Below are 17787 nucleotides of genomic sequence, written 5' to 3'. Positions count from 1 at the left end.
CTCCTCCTGTGAGAGACACATTTCTCTGTCTTCCCTCAGCAATCTGTACACATCCTTTTTCTATTTATCTCCAGGTGCCACCTGAAATTGTTCACATACGTCTGTTGCTTTATCAGACCCTAAATTCCTTTATGGTAGAGACTGTATTATTTGTCCATGGGACCCCAGGACCTGAAAGGATGGCTGATGCATGGTGGGTTCTCAATGTACACACAGCCTGTTTACTGAGCATCTCATCTAGCGGGTAGGGAATAAAATAGGGAGTAGTTTTCTCCCCCGCAGTTACTATTTTCATCTCCTTTTCCCATTCTTTATTGATAGCTTGGGAGAATTCTTAGCTCTTAAATCCCTTTTGGCTACAGTATGTTCACCTTGTGAACCCTCAACTTCAAATTTGATTTAAATATCTTTTCTTCCTACCCTCTACAGGGACTTTGGCTGCTTTCAGGTGAGTAAGGCATGATCTGCTTCTGAGCCACTGGCTCTTTCCTCCTTTACTCTTCAAGATCTAGTTCTTCCAGTGTGTGATGCAGAGGGGAAGACTTTTTTATTTAACTGGCTTTTTCATTTGATTGTTTTTCATGTTGGTTGTGGCTGCTTGTGTAGTGAATGATAAGTGGCCACTGCAGTGGCAGGTATCAGTGGCTGGCTCTCCCGTGCATCCATCCTGGGGTCAGTACTTAAGCTTGACCTCTTTCATCTCTGTCGGCTCCTGCCACATTGGAGCGCTGCTCAGCCCCTTGATGCTGGGTTATCCTTGCCCAGCACGCAGCTCTCTTGAGTGGTGTTTGGAAGATATCTGGCTCAAGTCAAGCTCTTCCCATGATCACTTCAACCATGAGCTCAGGTAGCCTTGCTGTGCTCAGTACTGGGCTGTAGTGCTCTCATTGCTATGTCTTCTCTTCCACCATCTCTTTCCAATTCACTTCTTTCCTATTCTGATTTGCAAAGGAAGCAAGTCCACTGCCTAAGCAGATATCCAATTAGGAAACCAAACCACCATCTCCCCTGCTTTTAAGCAACTCCCAATTTCAAGGACTGATTCCCTTAGAGCCTTCTCTCTCACTTAGATTGAGAAGCCACATTCCCTTTCTCACAGGGACGATTGGATCACCTCTCAATACACTGTGTCCCACATAAGAAAAAAGGTTTTCTTTTCTCTTCTCCAGCTTCTGTTTATATAGACGAGGCTGAGAGGAGAGGAGTTGATAATTCCACAGTAGCCCTGAGAGAGGTTATGGGCGCTAGAGCCATACTATGAAAAAGTACCACTTAACATTCCATTATGAAATTTGTTGAACAGATGAATGAGCAAATGGATATATCTGTTTTCAATGATTACTAATAGGTGGGAATATTGATGCTGTGCAATGAGGTGCTAGGTGGATTGTGAAACAGAACAAGATCAGTCTGCCATAGAAGTTCAATAGAAAGACTGGGACTTCTGTCCCATGACTCAGTTCAAATTGCCATCTTTTTATAACCTCCGCTTGCCTCAGCAGGGTGTGTGTTCATAACATTAATTAATAATGCCACTGCACACACCAATGAGAGAACTGGAGAATTACTACGGAAAAAGCAGTTTTGTATTTTTTAGACTTTGCAACTCTGAATGGGGAGGAAATGTCATTTCCGCCAGAGGCACAGTATTCTGCTCTGGTCTGATGTAAACTCATTGTCAGGCAATCCCAGAAACTGCCTGTGCTAGCCTCTGGGCAAAATGTTCCCGTTTCATAGAAAAATGTCACCTTTTCTCTAGGAAATGGCAGGTGGTTATTTTTTTCCAAAGGAACAATGACCTTTGCATTTTGTTTAAAAAAATTCTCAAGGACTCGGCCTTGCTAAAAACACTGAAAACAATTCCATATCTTTTAGTTTGTACTTGAAGTTCTACTGTGTACATTCTGATATTACACCTGTCGTCACTGATGTGGCCTGGAGGTGAATGTCATGACCAGAACATCCTGGCCCCTTGTTTTCCAGAAATGTCCACTGCACATAGGACAGATTCTTGTAACGCCAGCCCTTGCTGCATCTAACCCCAACACACACACATGTGCACACACACACACATATTTTCCACCTCATTAGTCTAACACTCCGAAGCTTTGATGCTCCAATCCAAAGCCACAATCTTATATAAGTTCATCAGAAACTGCTCTGAAAAAAACACTGGTTCTGTTACATAGTTTGTTTATCACCATACTTAAAGTATGTGAAGTGCTTCATCTTAAATTTAGAATTGTGGCAATCTAAGTTGGGTTTTCCATGCAAAAACTTTCATTCTTTCATGGGAGAAAATAAATCCAGTATTCTTTTATTCTAGATGGGTGAGAAAATAGGGAAGGAAAACAACAAAGAAAGCAAGAGGAGTGAAAATTTTAGGACCCAACACTTTAAAACAGAGAAGGAATACAAAGGTGGTGATATGGAGAAAGACAGGTCTAGGTTATTAATCTTGACTTCACAAAGCAAAGTTCTTACTTCTTTTGTCCATATCTCATACATGTGGAATGTTTTCCTTTCTGACACTAGTTCTCACCATTAAGAAATGCACAGTTCACCTGATGGTGCTGGATTTTCTTGAACAAAGTAGTAAAGTAGATGATGACACAGATTTACCATGTGTGCTCTTGTCAGTTCATGCAAATCCTCAGCTGGAGCATGTGAGAGGCACATTAACTACAACAGATACAGGAATAACGTTTCTGCATCTGCAGCAGTTTTGATATTTGCAGACTCCAGCGCGCTCCATCTCTAACTTCACTGGCAGCTTGCAAAAACCAGCAGAATTACACTTACAAAGGTCTGCATGGTAATTTGTCTCCTATTGACTTCAGAGAAGTCTTCTCATTTAGAATGCTAAGGGGCTTATAATTATAAACTAAGACCTAAGACTTAGCTGATGAAACAAAGGCACGTTTCTTGCCTCTTTTTCTGACTTACATTGTATATATGATGACATGTATGTGCATGTATATATATAGTTAAACTAGTCATTGAGCACTTACAAGGCCACGAGATAATCTGTAGGACTATGCACCAACACTCTATATAGATATTTAATTCAGGTAGTATTATAATTTATCTTAAACAGAAACATTTACCTTGACTCATACATTTTCCAACTATCTTATCCTCCTTAGACTTCCTTTTTGTTTGTTATGATTTGGGATTAAAAGCTTTTATTTTTGGAAAACCATCATTAAACATATGAAGATTAGATTACTGACTTCTCTAAAATGTGTCTAGAAAACAGGAATTAGGATCCTATGGCATGACTAAGTAGCACCGAGCCCAATTTTTAGACATCAAATTTCCTATTTTAGCTACCAGTCTACAAACAGAATAAGAGTTCTCAACATGGCACCACAATTCTGAAAAATTTCTGATGATCTTCTTTAAATAAAAAAATATCTTTTTCATCATCAAGTATTCAATGCAGAATCATTTCATTCCAGGGTCCAATGGGCAAACATCCTAATCTGTTCATACATTCTTTTTCATGTATCTATCACTCCCAGAATACTAAAGTTTCCTTTAATTTATTGAAAGATAGTCTTATAAATACTAATTATGGCTACCAATTTTGTGTGATTCCATGTGTCATGTCCTATTCTAAGTACTTTATATGTAATAAATCATCTGATTAGATGTTTGGTTAAACTAGACAAAGTAAAGCTTACATAATTCTCCAAAAAGAACATAAATAATCATGGAGGGATTAAAGATTATTACAACAAATCTTATGCCTCCACAGTAATCCATGCAAGCAAATCAGTGCTGCATGGAAAGATTCATTCAACTGTTCAATCAACTAGTTGAATTCTTGCCATATATGTGGTAATGATCAAGTGTCCCTAATCTCAGAGAGTTTATAGTCAGGTGTGGGGTGGGGGTGGCATGAAAAAAATAGCTAGAGTTCATAATTTAGCTGGGGGGGGGGATAGATAAAAATAAACACCTTCTATAAAAAGCAGATTATTCCAGGTAAACCAAAGGCTCAATTTCATTAATGAAAAGAGAGTACCAGTAGTAGGAACTGAATAAATCTGACATAATCTACAAGAACACATATGACAACCCAAACACCAGAATCTGGTAAATATTCGTAACTATTTAGAAGCTTTTGTTCATTTATAAGCAAAAGAATTGGTGACCCTGGCCCCAGACCTAGTTAAACTGATAAGAACTTTTTAAATGTGTTTAGATAATACCTTTATTTGAAATAAATCTAACTTAATCTGATCACCTTTCACTAATATACTGATTGACCAACCACCGCCTCCACTGAGTAGGTATAAAAAGATAACTTTAACCCCATAATTTCCTATCCATTTCCATTATACTTAAATAATAAGCTTTCAGATTTTAAAAATGCCAACTTCAAACTTAGTAAGGGTCCCCTAATGACATCCCTAGTGTAATAATGTCTAGCACCATTCTGTGTTCTGCTCTTACCCTGAATGAAGGTCCCACCCACTTTCTCCTTTAGCTCCTAGGAGGGCCAGTGAACCTGTACTGTGAATTAATATAAAGCTTTTGTGCAGAATAACTTAAAAATAATAGTGATAAAAGTACATTTAAGCACATTGACTTCCATGACATTAATAGGTACAATGATTGTGAACATTGTAACTCAATTACTGCGAGACATATCCAAAGAGATATCAATAGTAAAACTAGAAAAAAAAAATTAAAGCCACAAACTTCACTCTATCTGTGCTACAGTGGGAATCAACTCCTTAATTTGGGGGCCAAGATGAGAACTAGGATTGGAGTTGTATAGTAGATATCCCTTCTCCTGTGAGCATGTAGCTAGACTTTGATTTTAAATGAAGAGGGCATACAGAGCCCTGCACAAGGCATTTACTACAAGAGAAAAGCGAGACATGTGCAAAAAAGAGGTACTGCAGTAGAATTTATTTGGGTGACAAAGGCCCCTTAAAACACTAAATGAGTTATTGATGAAGCATAACATGATTTTAAGACTTGGTACAACAAATGTTTTAATCCTTTCAAGCGGTGTGTTTTGCAGCTGAAATTGTGTTTTGTCAACCATGGCACCCGTACCCCCTATCATGATGAAAGGAGGAGAGTGGGTATAAGGTGTTTAGTGTGGCACGCGCTCTTGCTGTGAGATGTCAGTTATTGATCTGAAAGACACATCACCAGCAGAGGAGACATTAAGTATTTGAACAAAATGAAGTGAGGTTTTGCTACTTAGGTGTGCTTAGAAAAAAAAAATCAAGAATAAATATATTGACAAGCTAAACAAGCACAGTTTATTTCATCTTTACTGGAGATATTAGTATTGGCCAGCTGGCTAGAAATTCAGATTTATTTTCTGGCTTTTATAGAGCACAGGATGTTTTCTTGTAGCATCCAAAGTTCATAAATATCTCAAAAAGCCAAAATGATGTTAAAATCAAGGGATTATTTAGAAAATTATCTAACATGGATCTGAATATTTTGTGAGGTCTTACAGACTGAATTGTTTCAACCACCTCCTTTATTTTTATTAGAAAGATAGAGCTAGAGACCTAGTGATCTTATTGTTCATCACCTCTGGATGTGGTATATAATTCACTATTATTTATTGACAGCATGGTAAGAGAACTGGAAGGCAAAAAATGATCAACACCTCTGTTCCAAAAGATTGTGAGAAGGTAGACTGCCCATGAAAGTAAAAGATCATTTTCTCGGGAAAGTTTGAACAAACTCAAGGAATTCAGAAACAAAAAACATGGGGCCTAGTTTCCCTCCCTTTGAATGTGGACTGACCTGTGACCTGCTATGATCAGTAAAAGGGGTGGAGGTAATGTCGCACTGGTTCCAGGCTCGGCCTTAAGATGCTTGACACCTTTCACTTTTGCTTTCTTGGAGCCTAAGCCACCAGGTAAAGCAGTTCAGCCACCCTGTTGCTGAGACCATGTGGAGAGAGAGGCCCTGTCAGCCCTCAGGAGTCCCATCCATCCCAGCTGAGGCATCAATGTGAGTGAAGCCCCTTGCACACCCCAGGCCCAAGAGATGACTAGATGATACAGCTGCATGAGAGCCCCAAAGTGAGCCTAGTGGTGAGAACCACCCAGCTGATGATCCCCAGCAAGAATGTGTAGAGTCAGGAGCAAACATTTGACATATCCAAAGAGATATCAATCCCTGAGCTTTGGTGTGGTTTGCTATGCAACAGTAGAAAACTAAACAGATGTTTCAAGTAATAGAAAAATTCCATTTCTCTGATTAGTTCATTTGCTTCTGGCAATTGACAGAACCATCTAGTGGTTTGTACCACCTAAATGTGAACACTTGGCTATGGAGGTGGGGAGAGATGAAGAACTGGATGATTCACTAAGACATTTTCATAAGGCAGCCAGTCAGTAAGAGAGCAGTCATGGGGAGAGACAGTGTGTGCTCATGTGCTCAAAATTCAAAGGAAGCCTGCTTTTAATATAAGTTGGTGGGAGATAAGATACAAGAAACATATTTAATTACTTCTTAGGCTTTCTTACACATATATGTAGCTCTTCCTTAGGAAATGTTTAATTAACAATCACGGAGTTTTATGAAACTGTTAAGGAGATAATACTGGTTGGGAAGGATCAAAAAATGTTGGGGTGGGGGGAGGTAGAAAACCATTAGGTGGCCATTGACTAGAGAATCAGTACTGAAGGGCCAGCCTGAAGAGGGGCAATACCAGTCACATTGATAGCACAGCAGTCAACTGCCCACATAGCATTTACGGCCTCAGGTTAATCTTTGCTGCTCCCTAGGGAGCAAAAGGGCAACTACGATTTCAGATAATGAAGTTATGGAATAGAATATCCCAAAACAATGTTAAAATCTCTGAAGAATGAGAAATCCTCATAGCTCCATGTGCTAGACTGATATGAAAGGTGGACATAAGGATTAATTAGTTTGTTCTATTTGGTAGATGTCCACAGTCTCCACCCCAATGGTCAGTCCCCAGAAATATTCATAAGCAGTTCTTCAAAGCAATTCTGAGCAAAGGGTTGACTGACAGAGGATCAGACAGGGCGGGGAATGTTTGCTAGGCTGTACAGTACATGGGAGGAATGTCTTCTTGCCACCACTACATACTGTGATTCTCAGGTCAGTGGGCCTAATAGTACAGATTCTAAGACTTCTAGTTCAAGATGACAGACTAAACACACATGGCTTTAACAAAGACTGTAAAATGAATAAACCCACAGCAATGAAGAGAACCCGAGAGTCGGCATTATCTGACAGAGAGAGGCTGATAGAAGGCAAGGACTTCAGAATATGAAATGCCAATTGAAGCGTGACAACTGATGTATCATGGAATTGAAAGGCATATTGTAGAGCCGGGGTTGGCAAACTATGGCCCATGGAGCACACCTGCAGCTGTCTGTATTTGTAAACATATTTTCAATGGAACAAAGACATACCCATTTACTTACTGGTATATACTGTACTGTCTGTGGCTGCTTTCATGACAGAGTTAAACAGTGGTGACAGACCACTGGGCCCACAAAACCTGAAGTAGTTACTATTTGAGCCTGTTCTGGGGTGTTCTTGGTGGGGAGGGAAACATGGACAAGAAGGACTCTCCGTTGCTCTGCAGAACCCTACAGAGGCCCAGGGTTAGGAGACAGCAGATACAAGTACATAGAGATCTGCCGTGCTATACCTGCAGGACTCCCACCACCTACCCCGAATCAGAGGGTGAGGGTGTCTCTGAAAAATGGCCCCATTTAACAGACTTTCATATTCTGTCCCTACCTGGTAACCCCTGGTAAATTCTGAGCAGTCTTCAAACTCTGCCACAAATGCAACTTTGCTGTGTTTCACTTTAAATGTGGACCACTGAGGATCACAAGACAGATGAGGACTGTGCTCTAGGGAAATGAGCATCCAGGAAGAAAGAGGATGTGGATATGAATAACGGTGGGCTCTGTTTGGGAGAGACACAATGGACAATTCCACGCGCAGGCTGTACAATAGGCCCGGGCAGGAGTAAGAGGACAAAAAATGCACAGAAGAAAAAGAAAAAAAGATCCTTTAGTCTAGAGGACCTAAAATGATGGTGCTTTGAGGAAAAAAAATATTAACTTTTTAAAAGATATTGCAAAAAAAGAAAGAAAAAGTGAAACTTCAGAAATGTGTTCAAGAGAAAAAGTGTATTAATGGTACATCACTGGGGTCAGTGAACAAACTTACAAAGTGGTGGTAATGCAAAGACTATACAAATATTAAAATTAGTTGTAAAAGTCTATTGGGAGAATGTTTGTAGGGCAGATGGGGGATAAGAGAGGTAAAGCTTCATTTATTTCTAAAGGAAGTACTATAAATATGCCAAGTCTAAAATGGTTAAGTCAAGACAAGTGTATAAACACATTAATTAGAGGTGTGAAAATAGTTACGGAAAAAAAAAATCACGTAAAAAAGTATAAACTGATCAGTGCCTCTGGGATCTGAGCCTGAAAGGTAGGGAAGGGCAGGGCAGGAAATATTGTATGGATTATAAATATTTTTATGGCTTTGTGCACGTATTAATTTTACAATTTTTAGAAGTATATAAACGCACATGCCCAAAAACCAGTTCCAGAAATTTGGAATCAGTAGATGTAGGGACACAGGAATATGCATTTTAAAAAATCTCCCCCAGAGATTCTGACAAATTCATTCTTGTGCCTCTGCTTCTAGAAACACAAATAAAGAGGTAGCAACCAGTGAAAGAGCAGTAACATCGATCTGCCAAATGGAGAAATGCCAGGAGCTTAGGAGGTCAGGATGTTGATCTCCCAGACAGCTTCCTGCCACTTGACTAATAAAACGGATCCACATTAGAACACATAAAAATGAATAGGTTGCAAGTGACCTCATCATTCTACAGGAGAACTTTATGGATAGGTCAGCTTTTCTCCCTCTTATATTTGTTGAAAATCAAAAGTCCTGATTCAAAAATTAGCCTGGGGAAAAACGTGAAACCGTATGTAACGAGGGAAGCCTTGTACCTGAAGCATGTTGGAGCAACTCCTTCAATCCTGATTTTTAAAATAGTTGCAAGAATGCTATCAGGATCTCTGGTGCCTACAAATGCTTGCAGAACACATAATAATCAGAAGTAGGACGGTTTCTGGGCACTATGGTAACTTTTAGGAAAGCTTCTTCTGGAATATGATATGACGACTGGGGATTGGCTCAGTTAGTTGTCCAAAAGCAGGGAGGAGCACAGTATCCTAATTTTCTCTGTTCTCTACCCCTTCCCAGGACTCAGTGTTGACTGAGAAAGAAAGAATTCCCACCCCACCCTGGTTTCTATTTGGCAGGATCCTAGGTCAACTTTTTGGTAGAGTGGATTTTTCTTAATGTCCACACAAACTATTGACATCTCTTTGCCTAAATTAGAGATCATCTAGAGCTAAACTATTTTCATGCTATTTCAATGTCAAATGAGACTCCTCACCTTTTTATAACTTATTAATTAAATGTATCAGGGTTAATACCAATGATTTATTGGTTAATACCAATGATTTATTGTTTATATCTGTAGTGACTATTAATTTTGTTAATTTTGAGGTTCATTTACAGATGAAATAGTTACAAAAAGGACATTTATGTCCCTAACATGCACTTGTCTTTTTAATTTCATCTAGAAACTGGAAAGCTGGCTTCTTTTTGCTTCAATGGTAACCTATTGGTCCGATTACTTTGACTAGGCTATACAGTGGGATTCAGCCAATTAAAATTTCACTTAATTTCAAAAAGCGTCCATCTATCCATCCAGTACTGGTGAGCACCTGCTATCTGCCTGGCACTGTCAGGATAACAAGTAAAGAAAAAAATCATAGGGTATATCTCTATGCTTAATTGGTTGAAAATTTATATGAGAAAGGTTTTATACATAGGTATGTGTACATTTATGATATCTATGTTTTTAAATTGGATTCTATACTGTTCTTTGATGTTTGTCTACATAGTTCATGTTTACACATTATAGTTATTGTTTTACTACATACTTCCCATGAACATTCACTGAAGGTAAAATATTAGTGTACACTGCGATGGCATATAAATCTTTTTCTAGGCATCCCCCCAACGGTGCCTTTGCATATGCTGTTTCCTCTTCAGATAGCTCTCCTCATCTGTCCACCCAACAACTGTCTATTCATCATCCCAAAGTCTGCCAGGCATCATTTCTGTGAGTCCTTCCCTAAGCACTTCCCAATTGAATCGATCACCCTTTCCTTTACACTGTTTCTGGACTTTGCACATATTTCTATTATTGCATTGATATAAATATTCATTAACATGCCACTCATTATTCAAGCTTCTTGAGGACAGAAACATATGTCTCTTCATTTTTGCATCCTCAATAATTAATGGAATGCCTGGCACAGATGGCTAGTCACTAAATATTAGCTCAACTAAACTGAGGAGCCATTCCCTCTATTATAATGTGTGGAATGCCACAGAAATGTGTTCACATTTTATTTTAAATTATCTCAAAATTTAAAATAAACATTTTTGAATAAATAATAAACAGTAGATTTCAATCTTTATTAAACTCTTTTCTGATGAGAGAAATTCTCATTCTTACAAAAGACCAATAAAATTATATAGTTAGGAACATAATTTTCCTTTTAAAAATTTCTGTTGCTTGCTCCACCCCACCCCCCTTCTGACTTTGTGCCAACAGCATGATTTTTATAGATTTATCCTATTCTTATGTTACAATTACTTGTTTATATATCCAAGGCCCCACCTAGATATAAACTCCTACAGAACCAGGACCTTGACATATCCATTTTTGTAGTCCTGGTGTACTATAATGACTATGAAAGGGAAGAGCTTAGCAGGTTGAATTAATAAATAGAGGAAGAAATATGAGACAGTAAATAGAATTAAATCCTAGGTTCTTCTTTTTCTATTAGAGCCTGTTTTGTGATTATCTTGAAAAAAAAAACAAACAAACTTCAAAACTTTGACTTTGTTGTTGAGTAAGGCTAGCTTAGACAGTGTGGGTGTAGCAAACTAGGAAAACATGTAGGAAGGGGAAAAGCTTAGCTGTGCAAATGTTTTCATTTTATTTTGTCTCTTAAATTTACAGTGAAAGAGGTCTTTTCTAGTTTTAAAACATGGAGTGGAGGGTTGGGTCAGAGGGAAAAAAAAATCACTGTATTCTTTATCATGAAAAGGAAGAGGTTTGTTAAATATTTCACTGAAGTTCAAAAGCTTTGGAGATCTTTTCCCCTCTGCTAAGATGACATTATTTCCATAGTTTCCTCTTATTCTAATCGTGGGCATGAGAGTTATTTTTAGTTGAGTCATTTGATGTTTCTCTGTGATTTTTTTGGCAAATAAAGGTGTGGATGTCTAGTGAAATATCACCAGATGAATCAATAGAGTTGGACACTCTCTAGCTTACTCTTGCAGAAAATTATGCACACAATTTTTTACAACAGTAGTGTTTGAAAACACTAGTTAGTTTTGAAACTTCACTCAACTTTTAAGGAGATAAAGCCTCTATTAAATGTATTATAACTCACTAGTGAATGGGAGTGACAAATATACTCATTAGGTGACCCTGAAAAGAAATAATTTCTACAGAAACCACTTAGGAATTGGCAATGAAGCACTGGTCATTTTTTAAAATAAAAATTCCAGATGAATATCTCAATTATATGTTGTTTTTTCATACACAAAGCACTTTAAAATCTATGGAATCAGGATTTGTAAATTTATAGACCATACAAAAGACATAACTTTTCCTCAAAAGTAATTCTCTACTTTGTGTATCTACTAGAACACATTGACTTTCACAAGTTTATATAATAAATAAAATCAATCTTGTGAAAAATGTGAAATGGTGATATAGTTCTTTGGAGTATAGTTACTACACTTTATAGAGTCTCTAAGGCATTTCAAAAACAACACTACACAATTTTCAAATCAGCATTTTAAATACACAAGATAAAATTTGATTTCTTCTTTTTTTCCTGCATAAGTATTTATAAACTATGGGACTAATCCAAGGTCATGGGCCAGATAGAAGAATTTAAAATTAGACTGCAAAATTGGACTTAGTTCATTACTTTTTTTCTTGACCTCTGTGCACCTTTCATATTTTATAATTTTAGCCTTAGCAATTTGCCTCTGCATTTCCATGCTAAATTAATTTTGATTATAATTTGATAGACATCCAAGTAACTGCATATAAACATTAATTCATAAGGACTAGAGATAAAATCTATATATTAAAGCACATGGGGACATATAAAGATGAATACCACTTAAAATTTTTTTCTATGAGATAAGCATGAATATTTAAATATATAACCTCGGCAATTCAGCATGAGAATATTACAAGATTAATACATATTAAAAATATCAATGACTGACTATAAGCTAGAAAAGTATGAAATGTTAATCACATCCCTAAGAAGAAACTCTAGAATTAAATTAGAAAAGTGTCAATCTCAAGAGTCCACTGAATCCAGCAAGGAGAAGGGGCAGTCAGAAAAATGTGGCAAAAATGACATTTCCAGCTGTTTCCCAAATACTTCAATGTGATCCTCTTAACATTAGGAAAAACAATTTGTGGTTTTCCTCAAGTTAAGTGACCTTTGACTCTCAAATTAAGAACACAGAAAGAAGCTCCTCAGATTTTGCCGTCGAAAAAAAGATGTTGCAAAACAATTTTCTCAAACAGCACTTAGGAACTTACCTGTTTCCATTTTTCCATCCTGGGCTGCGGGCCCATCCGGAATCACACTTTTCACCTGCAGAAACTCATCGGGCTCATCTCCACCAATGATGGTAAATCCAAAACCCATGTTGCTCTTTTTTAGGGTGGTGCTGAGGAATGTTCCCTTCAACTGGGATGCATCCCGGGTGAAGAGTGGTTTTTCTACATTGGCCAATATAAGTTAAAAAAGAAAAAGCGTGTTAAGGCAAGTTCTCACACGGGGAAAGCGAGCTACTGAGCCGCCATCCCAGGGTAAATGTGGGGTCTCCTACAGTAAATGCAAGCAGCGGGGAGGTGCTGTAGGGGCAAAGCTCATAGTACTTCTTACAAACATAGAGCAGTCCAAGCATCCAGGGAAAGGTAGAAAAGCTGCTTGATTTGGAGAGAGATTTTTTTTGTGTGAAGTCAATGTTTTTATTCACTAAAGTAGCCCTTCTTGTGCTTAAAAAGGGCTGAATCAACGTGCCATCGGCCGATAAAGAGGAGCCCAGAGGCTTCTGGGTAGGTTCCTCTTGCTCTAAAAGTGTCCAGGTAGGAGACTCTAAGTGGCTAGTCCTGCACAAAACCTTGAAACCGAAATGGATTATTTTGTTTTAAAAAGAATAGACGCTATGGAATGTTGCCACCAAGTCACACGTCTAAATTGGTTAGAAAAAGTACCTGGATGTGGGACTGAGTTAACTTATGCTAATGAGATGCTATAAATATAAGCAGATAAATCAATTTCTACTGGCCCAATAGTGTTTTAGGATACTCTAAAATGTGAGCAAAAGGCAAGCCAATATTTCTAGATATAATTATGAATGTAAAGGTAACACATTTTGTAACAATACGTTGACACATTCAAATCATATACCTAAATAATCAGAACAGAACTTGAATCCACTCTTATAGGTTTGGCCATTAATTTGTTATATAATATGCTTTTGCAGCTATGATCTGTAATAAATACTTTCCTAACAATATATGAAATGCTTTAAAAATAATAGTCACACTATGAAACAGAATTAATATATTTTCAATGCTATCACAATCAAGTATTATATATATTATATATATCTATATAGTTGTTATAGTTTGGTTGATATGATTTGATATTTGGAACAGCAAAACTATACATGGTAACTCAGTTATGTATTTTCTATGATATTTTTGCTGTTGTTACATTTTTGGTGATATGTAATGGACAAATTATAAAATAATGAGTTATATTTGAATTTTACTTGGTCTATTTACATATCACATATATATCTTTGTTAAAAATAGAGAAAGCTTCTTTAAAAATAAAAAAAGCACATATGTAATCTTGTCACTGAGGTTTCCTTTATGAAAGTAATGTTTACAGTTGGAGACCTTTACATTCATGGCAAGTGTGCTGTAGTGTATGGTGTGAAGATCATCAGCAGGCAATCTAGGCCTCCCGCGTACAAAAGCCGCCTTGCTTTTGTGATGAGTAAGAGCCCACGAAGACGCGAAAAGTTTGTGCAGCATCGCATCCCACTGCGTGGCTCTATGGTGTAGTCAGGTGCACAAGCAGCCCCAGACATACCGATCGGCCAGGGCCTCCAGGCGTGGTTGCGCGGATAATAGGACAAGTCACTCACGCTGCGCCACCTCCCCGGGGCAGTGCGGGGGCGGCCGGATTTGGGCCTAGGTATTGTCGATGAGGAGTTGTCTACTGCCACAAAGGAGAACAAGCCTCATTCTGGTGCTTGGTGTGTTAAGGACAAACTTAACGATTCTCTAAGTATCTCTGCAGTTTAAAGTACCATTGTCAAACCCATGAATGGCCACCTGGCCACCTGCTGTAAATTCCTGTAACGTACTCCCCTAGGCTTTAACTTAATCTGTGGTTGCTAAATACATTAGTTTAGAAAACAGCAAACACCCAGCTAAAGCCAATAGAGGGGTTTGGGAAGAGCAAATCGATTATTTGAAACGGTCCGAACAAAGGCATGTGTGTTGGAAGAGCAGGCAGTTGGATGGACAATGTTTCCCTTTGACACACTGCACGGTGACGGGTACCAACCTCGGAAACCTGGGGCCTGCAGGGGCTTGGTTCCAAGTTCCGTGTGGGGCATGTTATGCTGCTGTAGCTTCCTTTTTGCTTCCAGGACAGGGTTTTCAAACTGTGTTCTTCTATTTATGTGGCTGAAAAATAAAAGTTCGAATGAGGATAACGGCGGGGCAAAGTCATTTAAGAGAACATGTGTACAGCTCTGCAGAGAGCAGGTGATTAAGAAACGCCGAATGTGATTACCGGCAAGTGCCCACCAGGTATGAAGTCAGCCTCGGCTGGGCCAGCCTATGCACAGCATGCACTTCTGTGACAGGAGCCAAGTCTCAATGGCTCCGTCCTACCTTATTACATTAAATGTTTGGATGATTCAGCCGGAAGAACGAGAATGTGCACTTGCTTTCTGGTCTACGGTGTTAGTCTGACATAAATTTGGGGCATTTAAATAAATGGTCAACAGATGAAATTTACACCAAGTGGTGAAGAGAAGAGTATCATCTAAGCTTTGCAAAGCCCCTAGAGTAAGGTAATTCACTGATTAATTTACTCCTATAGCAACCAAAGTCCACACTTTTTAGAGACAGAAGATCTGGATTGTGAAGGGCTGGGACATAGGGGGAAAGACTCCAGGGCTGTTATGGAAGTTGTAGAATACCTGTAGGATGGTTGATGCTGAGATCAAGGCTTCTTCGCCCCATAAACTCAGACAGTGCCAGAGTTTGAAGCCTCTCTTCCCTTGTCTCCACTTCCCTTTACTAAAATCCTTGAGATCTTTCTATTACCTAAGGAAATATTACTCCTGAGGTTGCCCTTACTTATCTCTGTTGCTTCACCTTTGGCTGCATCACATACTTGGAGCTAATGTCATCAGCAACACCCTACCAAGCCTCTTATCTTGTCAGGTGAGATTCAGGGTATCAATGGTGCAATGCCTAAAGCAAGACAGCCTGGGTTTGAGGTGGCATCTTGGGCAAAATACTAAACTCTCTAAGCATCAATGTCCTCGTCCATAAAATAGGATCATTAATATCTATTTCTTGGGGTTGCTGTGAAGATAAGAAAAATAATGTTTGCAAAGCACAGATACATATGGAGGACCCCACAATTGTAAGGTAGTTATTCTTTACTCTTCAAGGTATAACTTATTCTTCAAAAGTAACTTATTCTTTATTACTATTATTAATAACTAGAGGTCCAGTGCATGGATTCGTGCACCGGTGGAGTCCCTCAGCCTGGCCTGGGACCTCTTGGGGGATGTCGGACTGCCAGTTTCAGCCGGATCCCTGCAGGCCAGGCTGAGGGACCCCACTGGTGCAAGAATCTGTGCACTGGGCCTCTAGTATGCATATAAGATCTTTGGTTAATCTCTCCCCCGCCGACCCCCGCCTTCTCCTCCTTCCATCAGTCTGTTCCATGTTTCCATGCCTGTGCATTGAGCCTCTGCCCCCTGGTGGTCAGTGCATGTCATAGCTACTGGTCAAACGGTCGCTTAGGCTTTTATATATATAGATTGCTGCTGATGTTATTGCAATTATTATCTCGATGCTTCTCCATCTGTCCCATAGCCCCCTTCCTAATCTCTGCCAGCAACATTCCTAGCCTGCATTATGCTTAGTTTATTTATTTTCTTACACCCTGCCTCATCATTAAGAGGATTTGAATTACTTTTAAAGAACAACAATGAAGAGTAAATAAAATCAGGGTGAAATCAGTTGAATCTGAGTGGAAGATCAATAGACAAAATTGATAATACAGTGTTCTACTTGTTTACTGGAGTTACATTGCAAATTAGCTTTGAGCTTTCTAGATGCTAATTCAATGGGAGAGAGAAACCATTTATATTCTTCAGAGTATTTAAGATAAACCAAGACAGTTGTTCGGAAGGTTATAGTATTTCTGTTACTGAGTCTTGAGATCATTAATTCCAGGTCTTTGATAAAGAGGTTTCTGTGATGTAGTATACAACATCCTAAGTGATAATTCACAATAATGAACTTAAAGGGCTAGCATAACCTTACCATACTGTGTTAAAAAGATTGATTTTCATTTTTATTTCCTCCTTTAGACTGTGCACACCTGTGTTCATGGCTCATTTTTGTGTACTGAGCATTGGACAGAGGGAAAGACATAATTTTTTATTAAATAACTAAATGATGCGTGTGTATTTTAAGACTTTTGTTTACAAGTATATGGAATTGATTTCCAGAAGCCAAGAAACAACTTTGAGGTGTATCAAAGTATCAGCTTTCCTCATTTCCTACCTGTTCTATTTCTCTTTTGCTAGGTGTTGTTCATCATATGCATAACTTTATCCTTAGAAAACACATTATAAGAACACTCCAGGGTTCATTTGCTTATACAGTTGGGATCCTCCAACTTTCCACCTGCACATAATTATTTCCTTAAAAAAGTCAATATGTAGCTACCTGCTTTACGGACACAAAGCCGAAAATATTCCATTCACCATCAAAGTGAGTTTCTAGACTTAACAGAGAATGAAAATATCAATGAACTGGTCTGGCATGCCTTGTACCCCACAAATAGTGGAGGCTGGGTATGGCTTTAGTATCCTGAGCTAATTGCTACAGAACATTTACATCGTCACAAATGAAGTGAGTCATTTAAAACTTAAAATGATCCAAAGTTTTAAAAGACCCATCACAAAGAAATCTGATTGTAGCTGAATAGGGTAGCCTTGTCTTCCTTGTGCTTCCAAAATGAATAGTTTCTGGTCCCTTTAGCAAGGATTTGGGGGGGTCTTACAATGTTTACAAAGAATGTGAATGGCAAATGCCATCTCCTCCTCATTGTTTAGGCCAGGCGTCCTCAAACTACGGCCACATGCGGGCGTTTTTGCCGTTTTGTTTTTTTACTTCAAAATAAGATATGTGCATTGTGCATAGGAATTTGTTCATAGTTTTTTTTTTTTAAACTATAGTCCGGCCCTGCAACGGTCTGAGGGACAGTGAACTGGCCCCCTGTTTAAAAAGTTTGAGGACCCCTGGTTTAGGCTCTGTAAGATAATTACTAGCTTTTT

General features: G+C 38.6%; 1 protein-coding gene across 2 annotated transcripts in view; it reads right to left on the bottom strand.

Annotated features, from left to right (window-relative positions):
- Positions 1-17787, bottom strand: part of MAGI2 (membrane associated guanylate kinase, WW and PDZ domain containing 2) — a gene marked incomplete at both ends in the record, with an annotated part of 1165889 nt that overhangs the window by 262598 nt on the left and 885504 nt on the right. For both annotated transcript variants that reach the window (XM_079785522.1, XM_079785523.1), the window contains 2 exons: positions 12713-12895; positions 14763-14884. In XM_079785522.1, the coding sequence (XP_079641648.1) occupies positions 12713-12895; positions 14763-14884 (305 nt within the window). The remainder of the gene's footprint in view (positions 1-12712; positions 12896-14762; positions 14885-17787) is intronic.

This window comes from Cnephaeus nilssonii (genome assembly GCF_951640355.1).
Source record: "Cnephaeus nilssonii genome assembly, chromosome: 12".
In the NCBI taxonomy this organism is placed as follows: domain Eukaryota; kingdom Metazoa; phylum Chordata; class Mammalia; order Chiroptera; family Vespertilionidae; genus Cnephaeus; species Cnephaeus nilssonii.
This window is presented reverse-complemented; position numbering and strand designations above follow the sequence as displayed.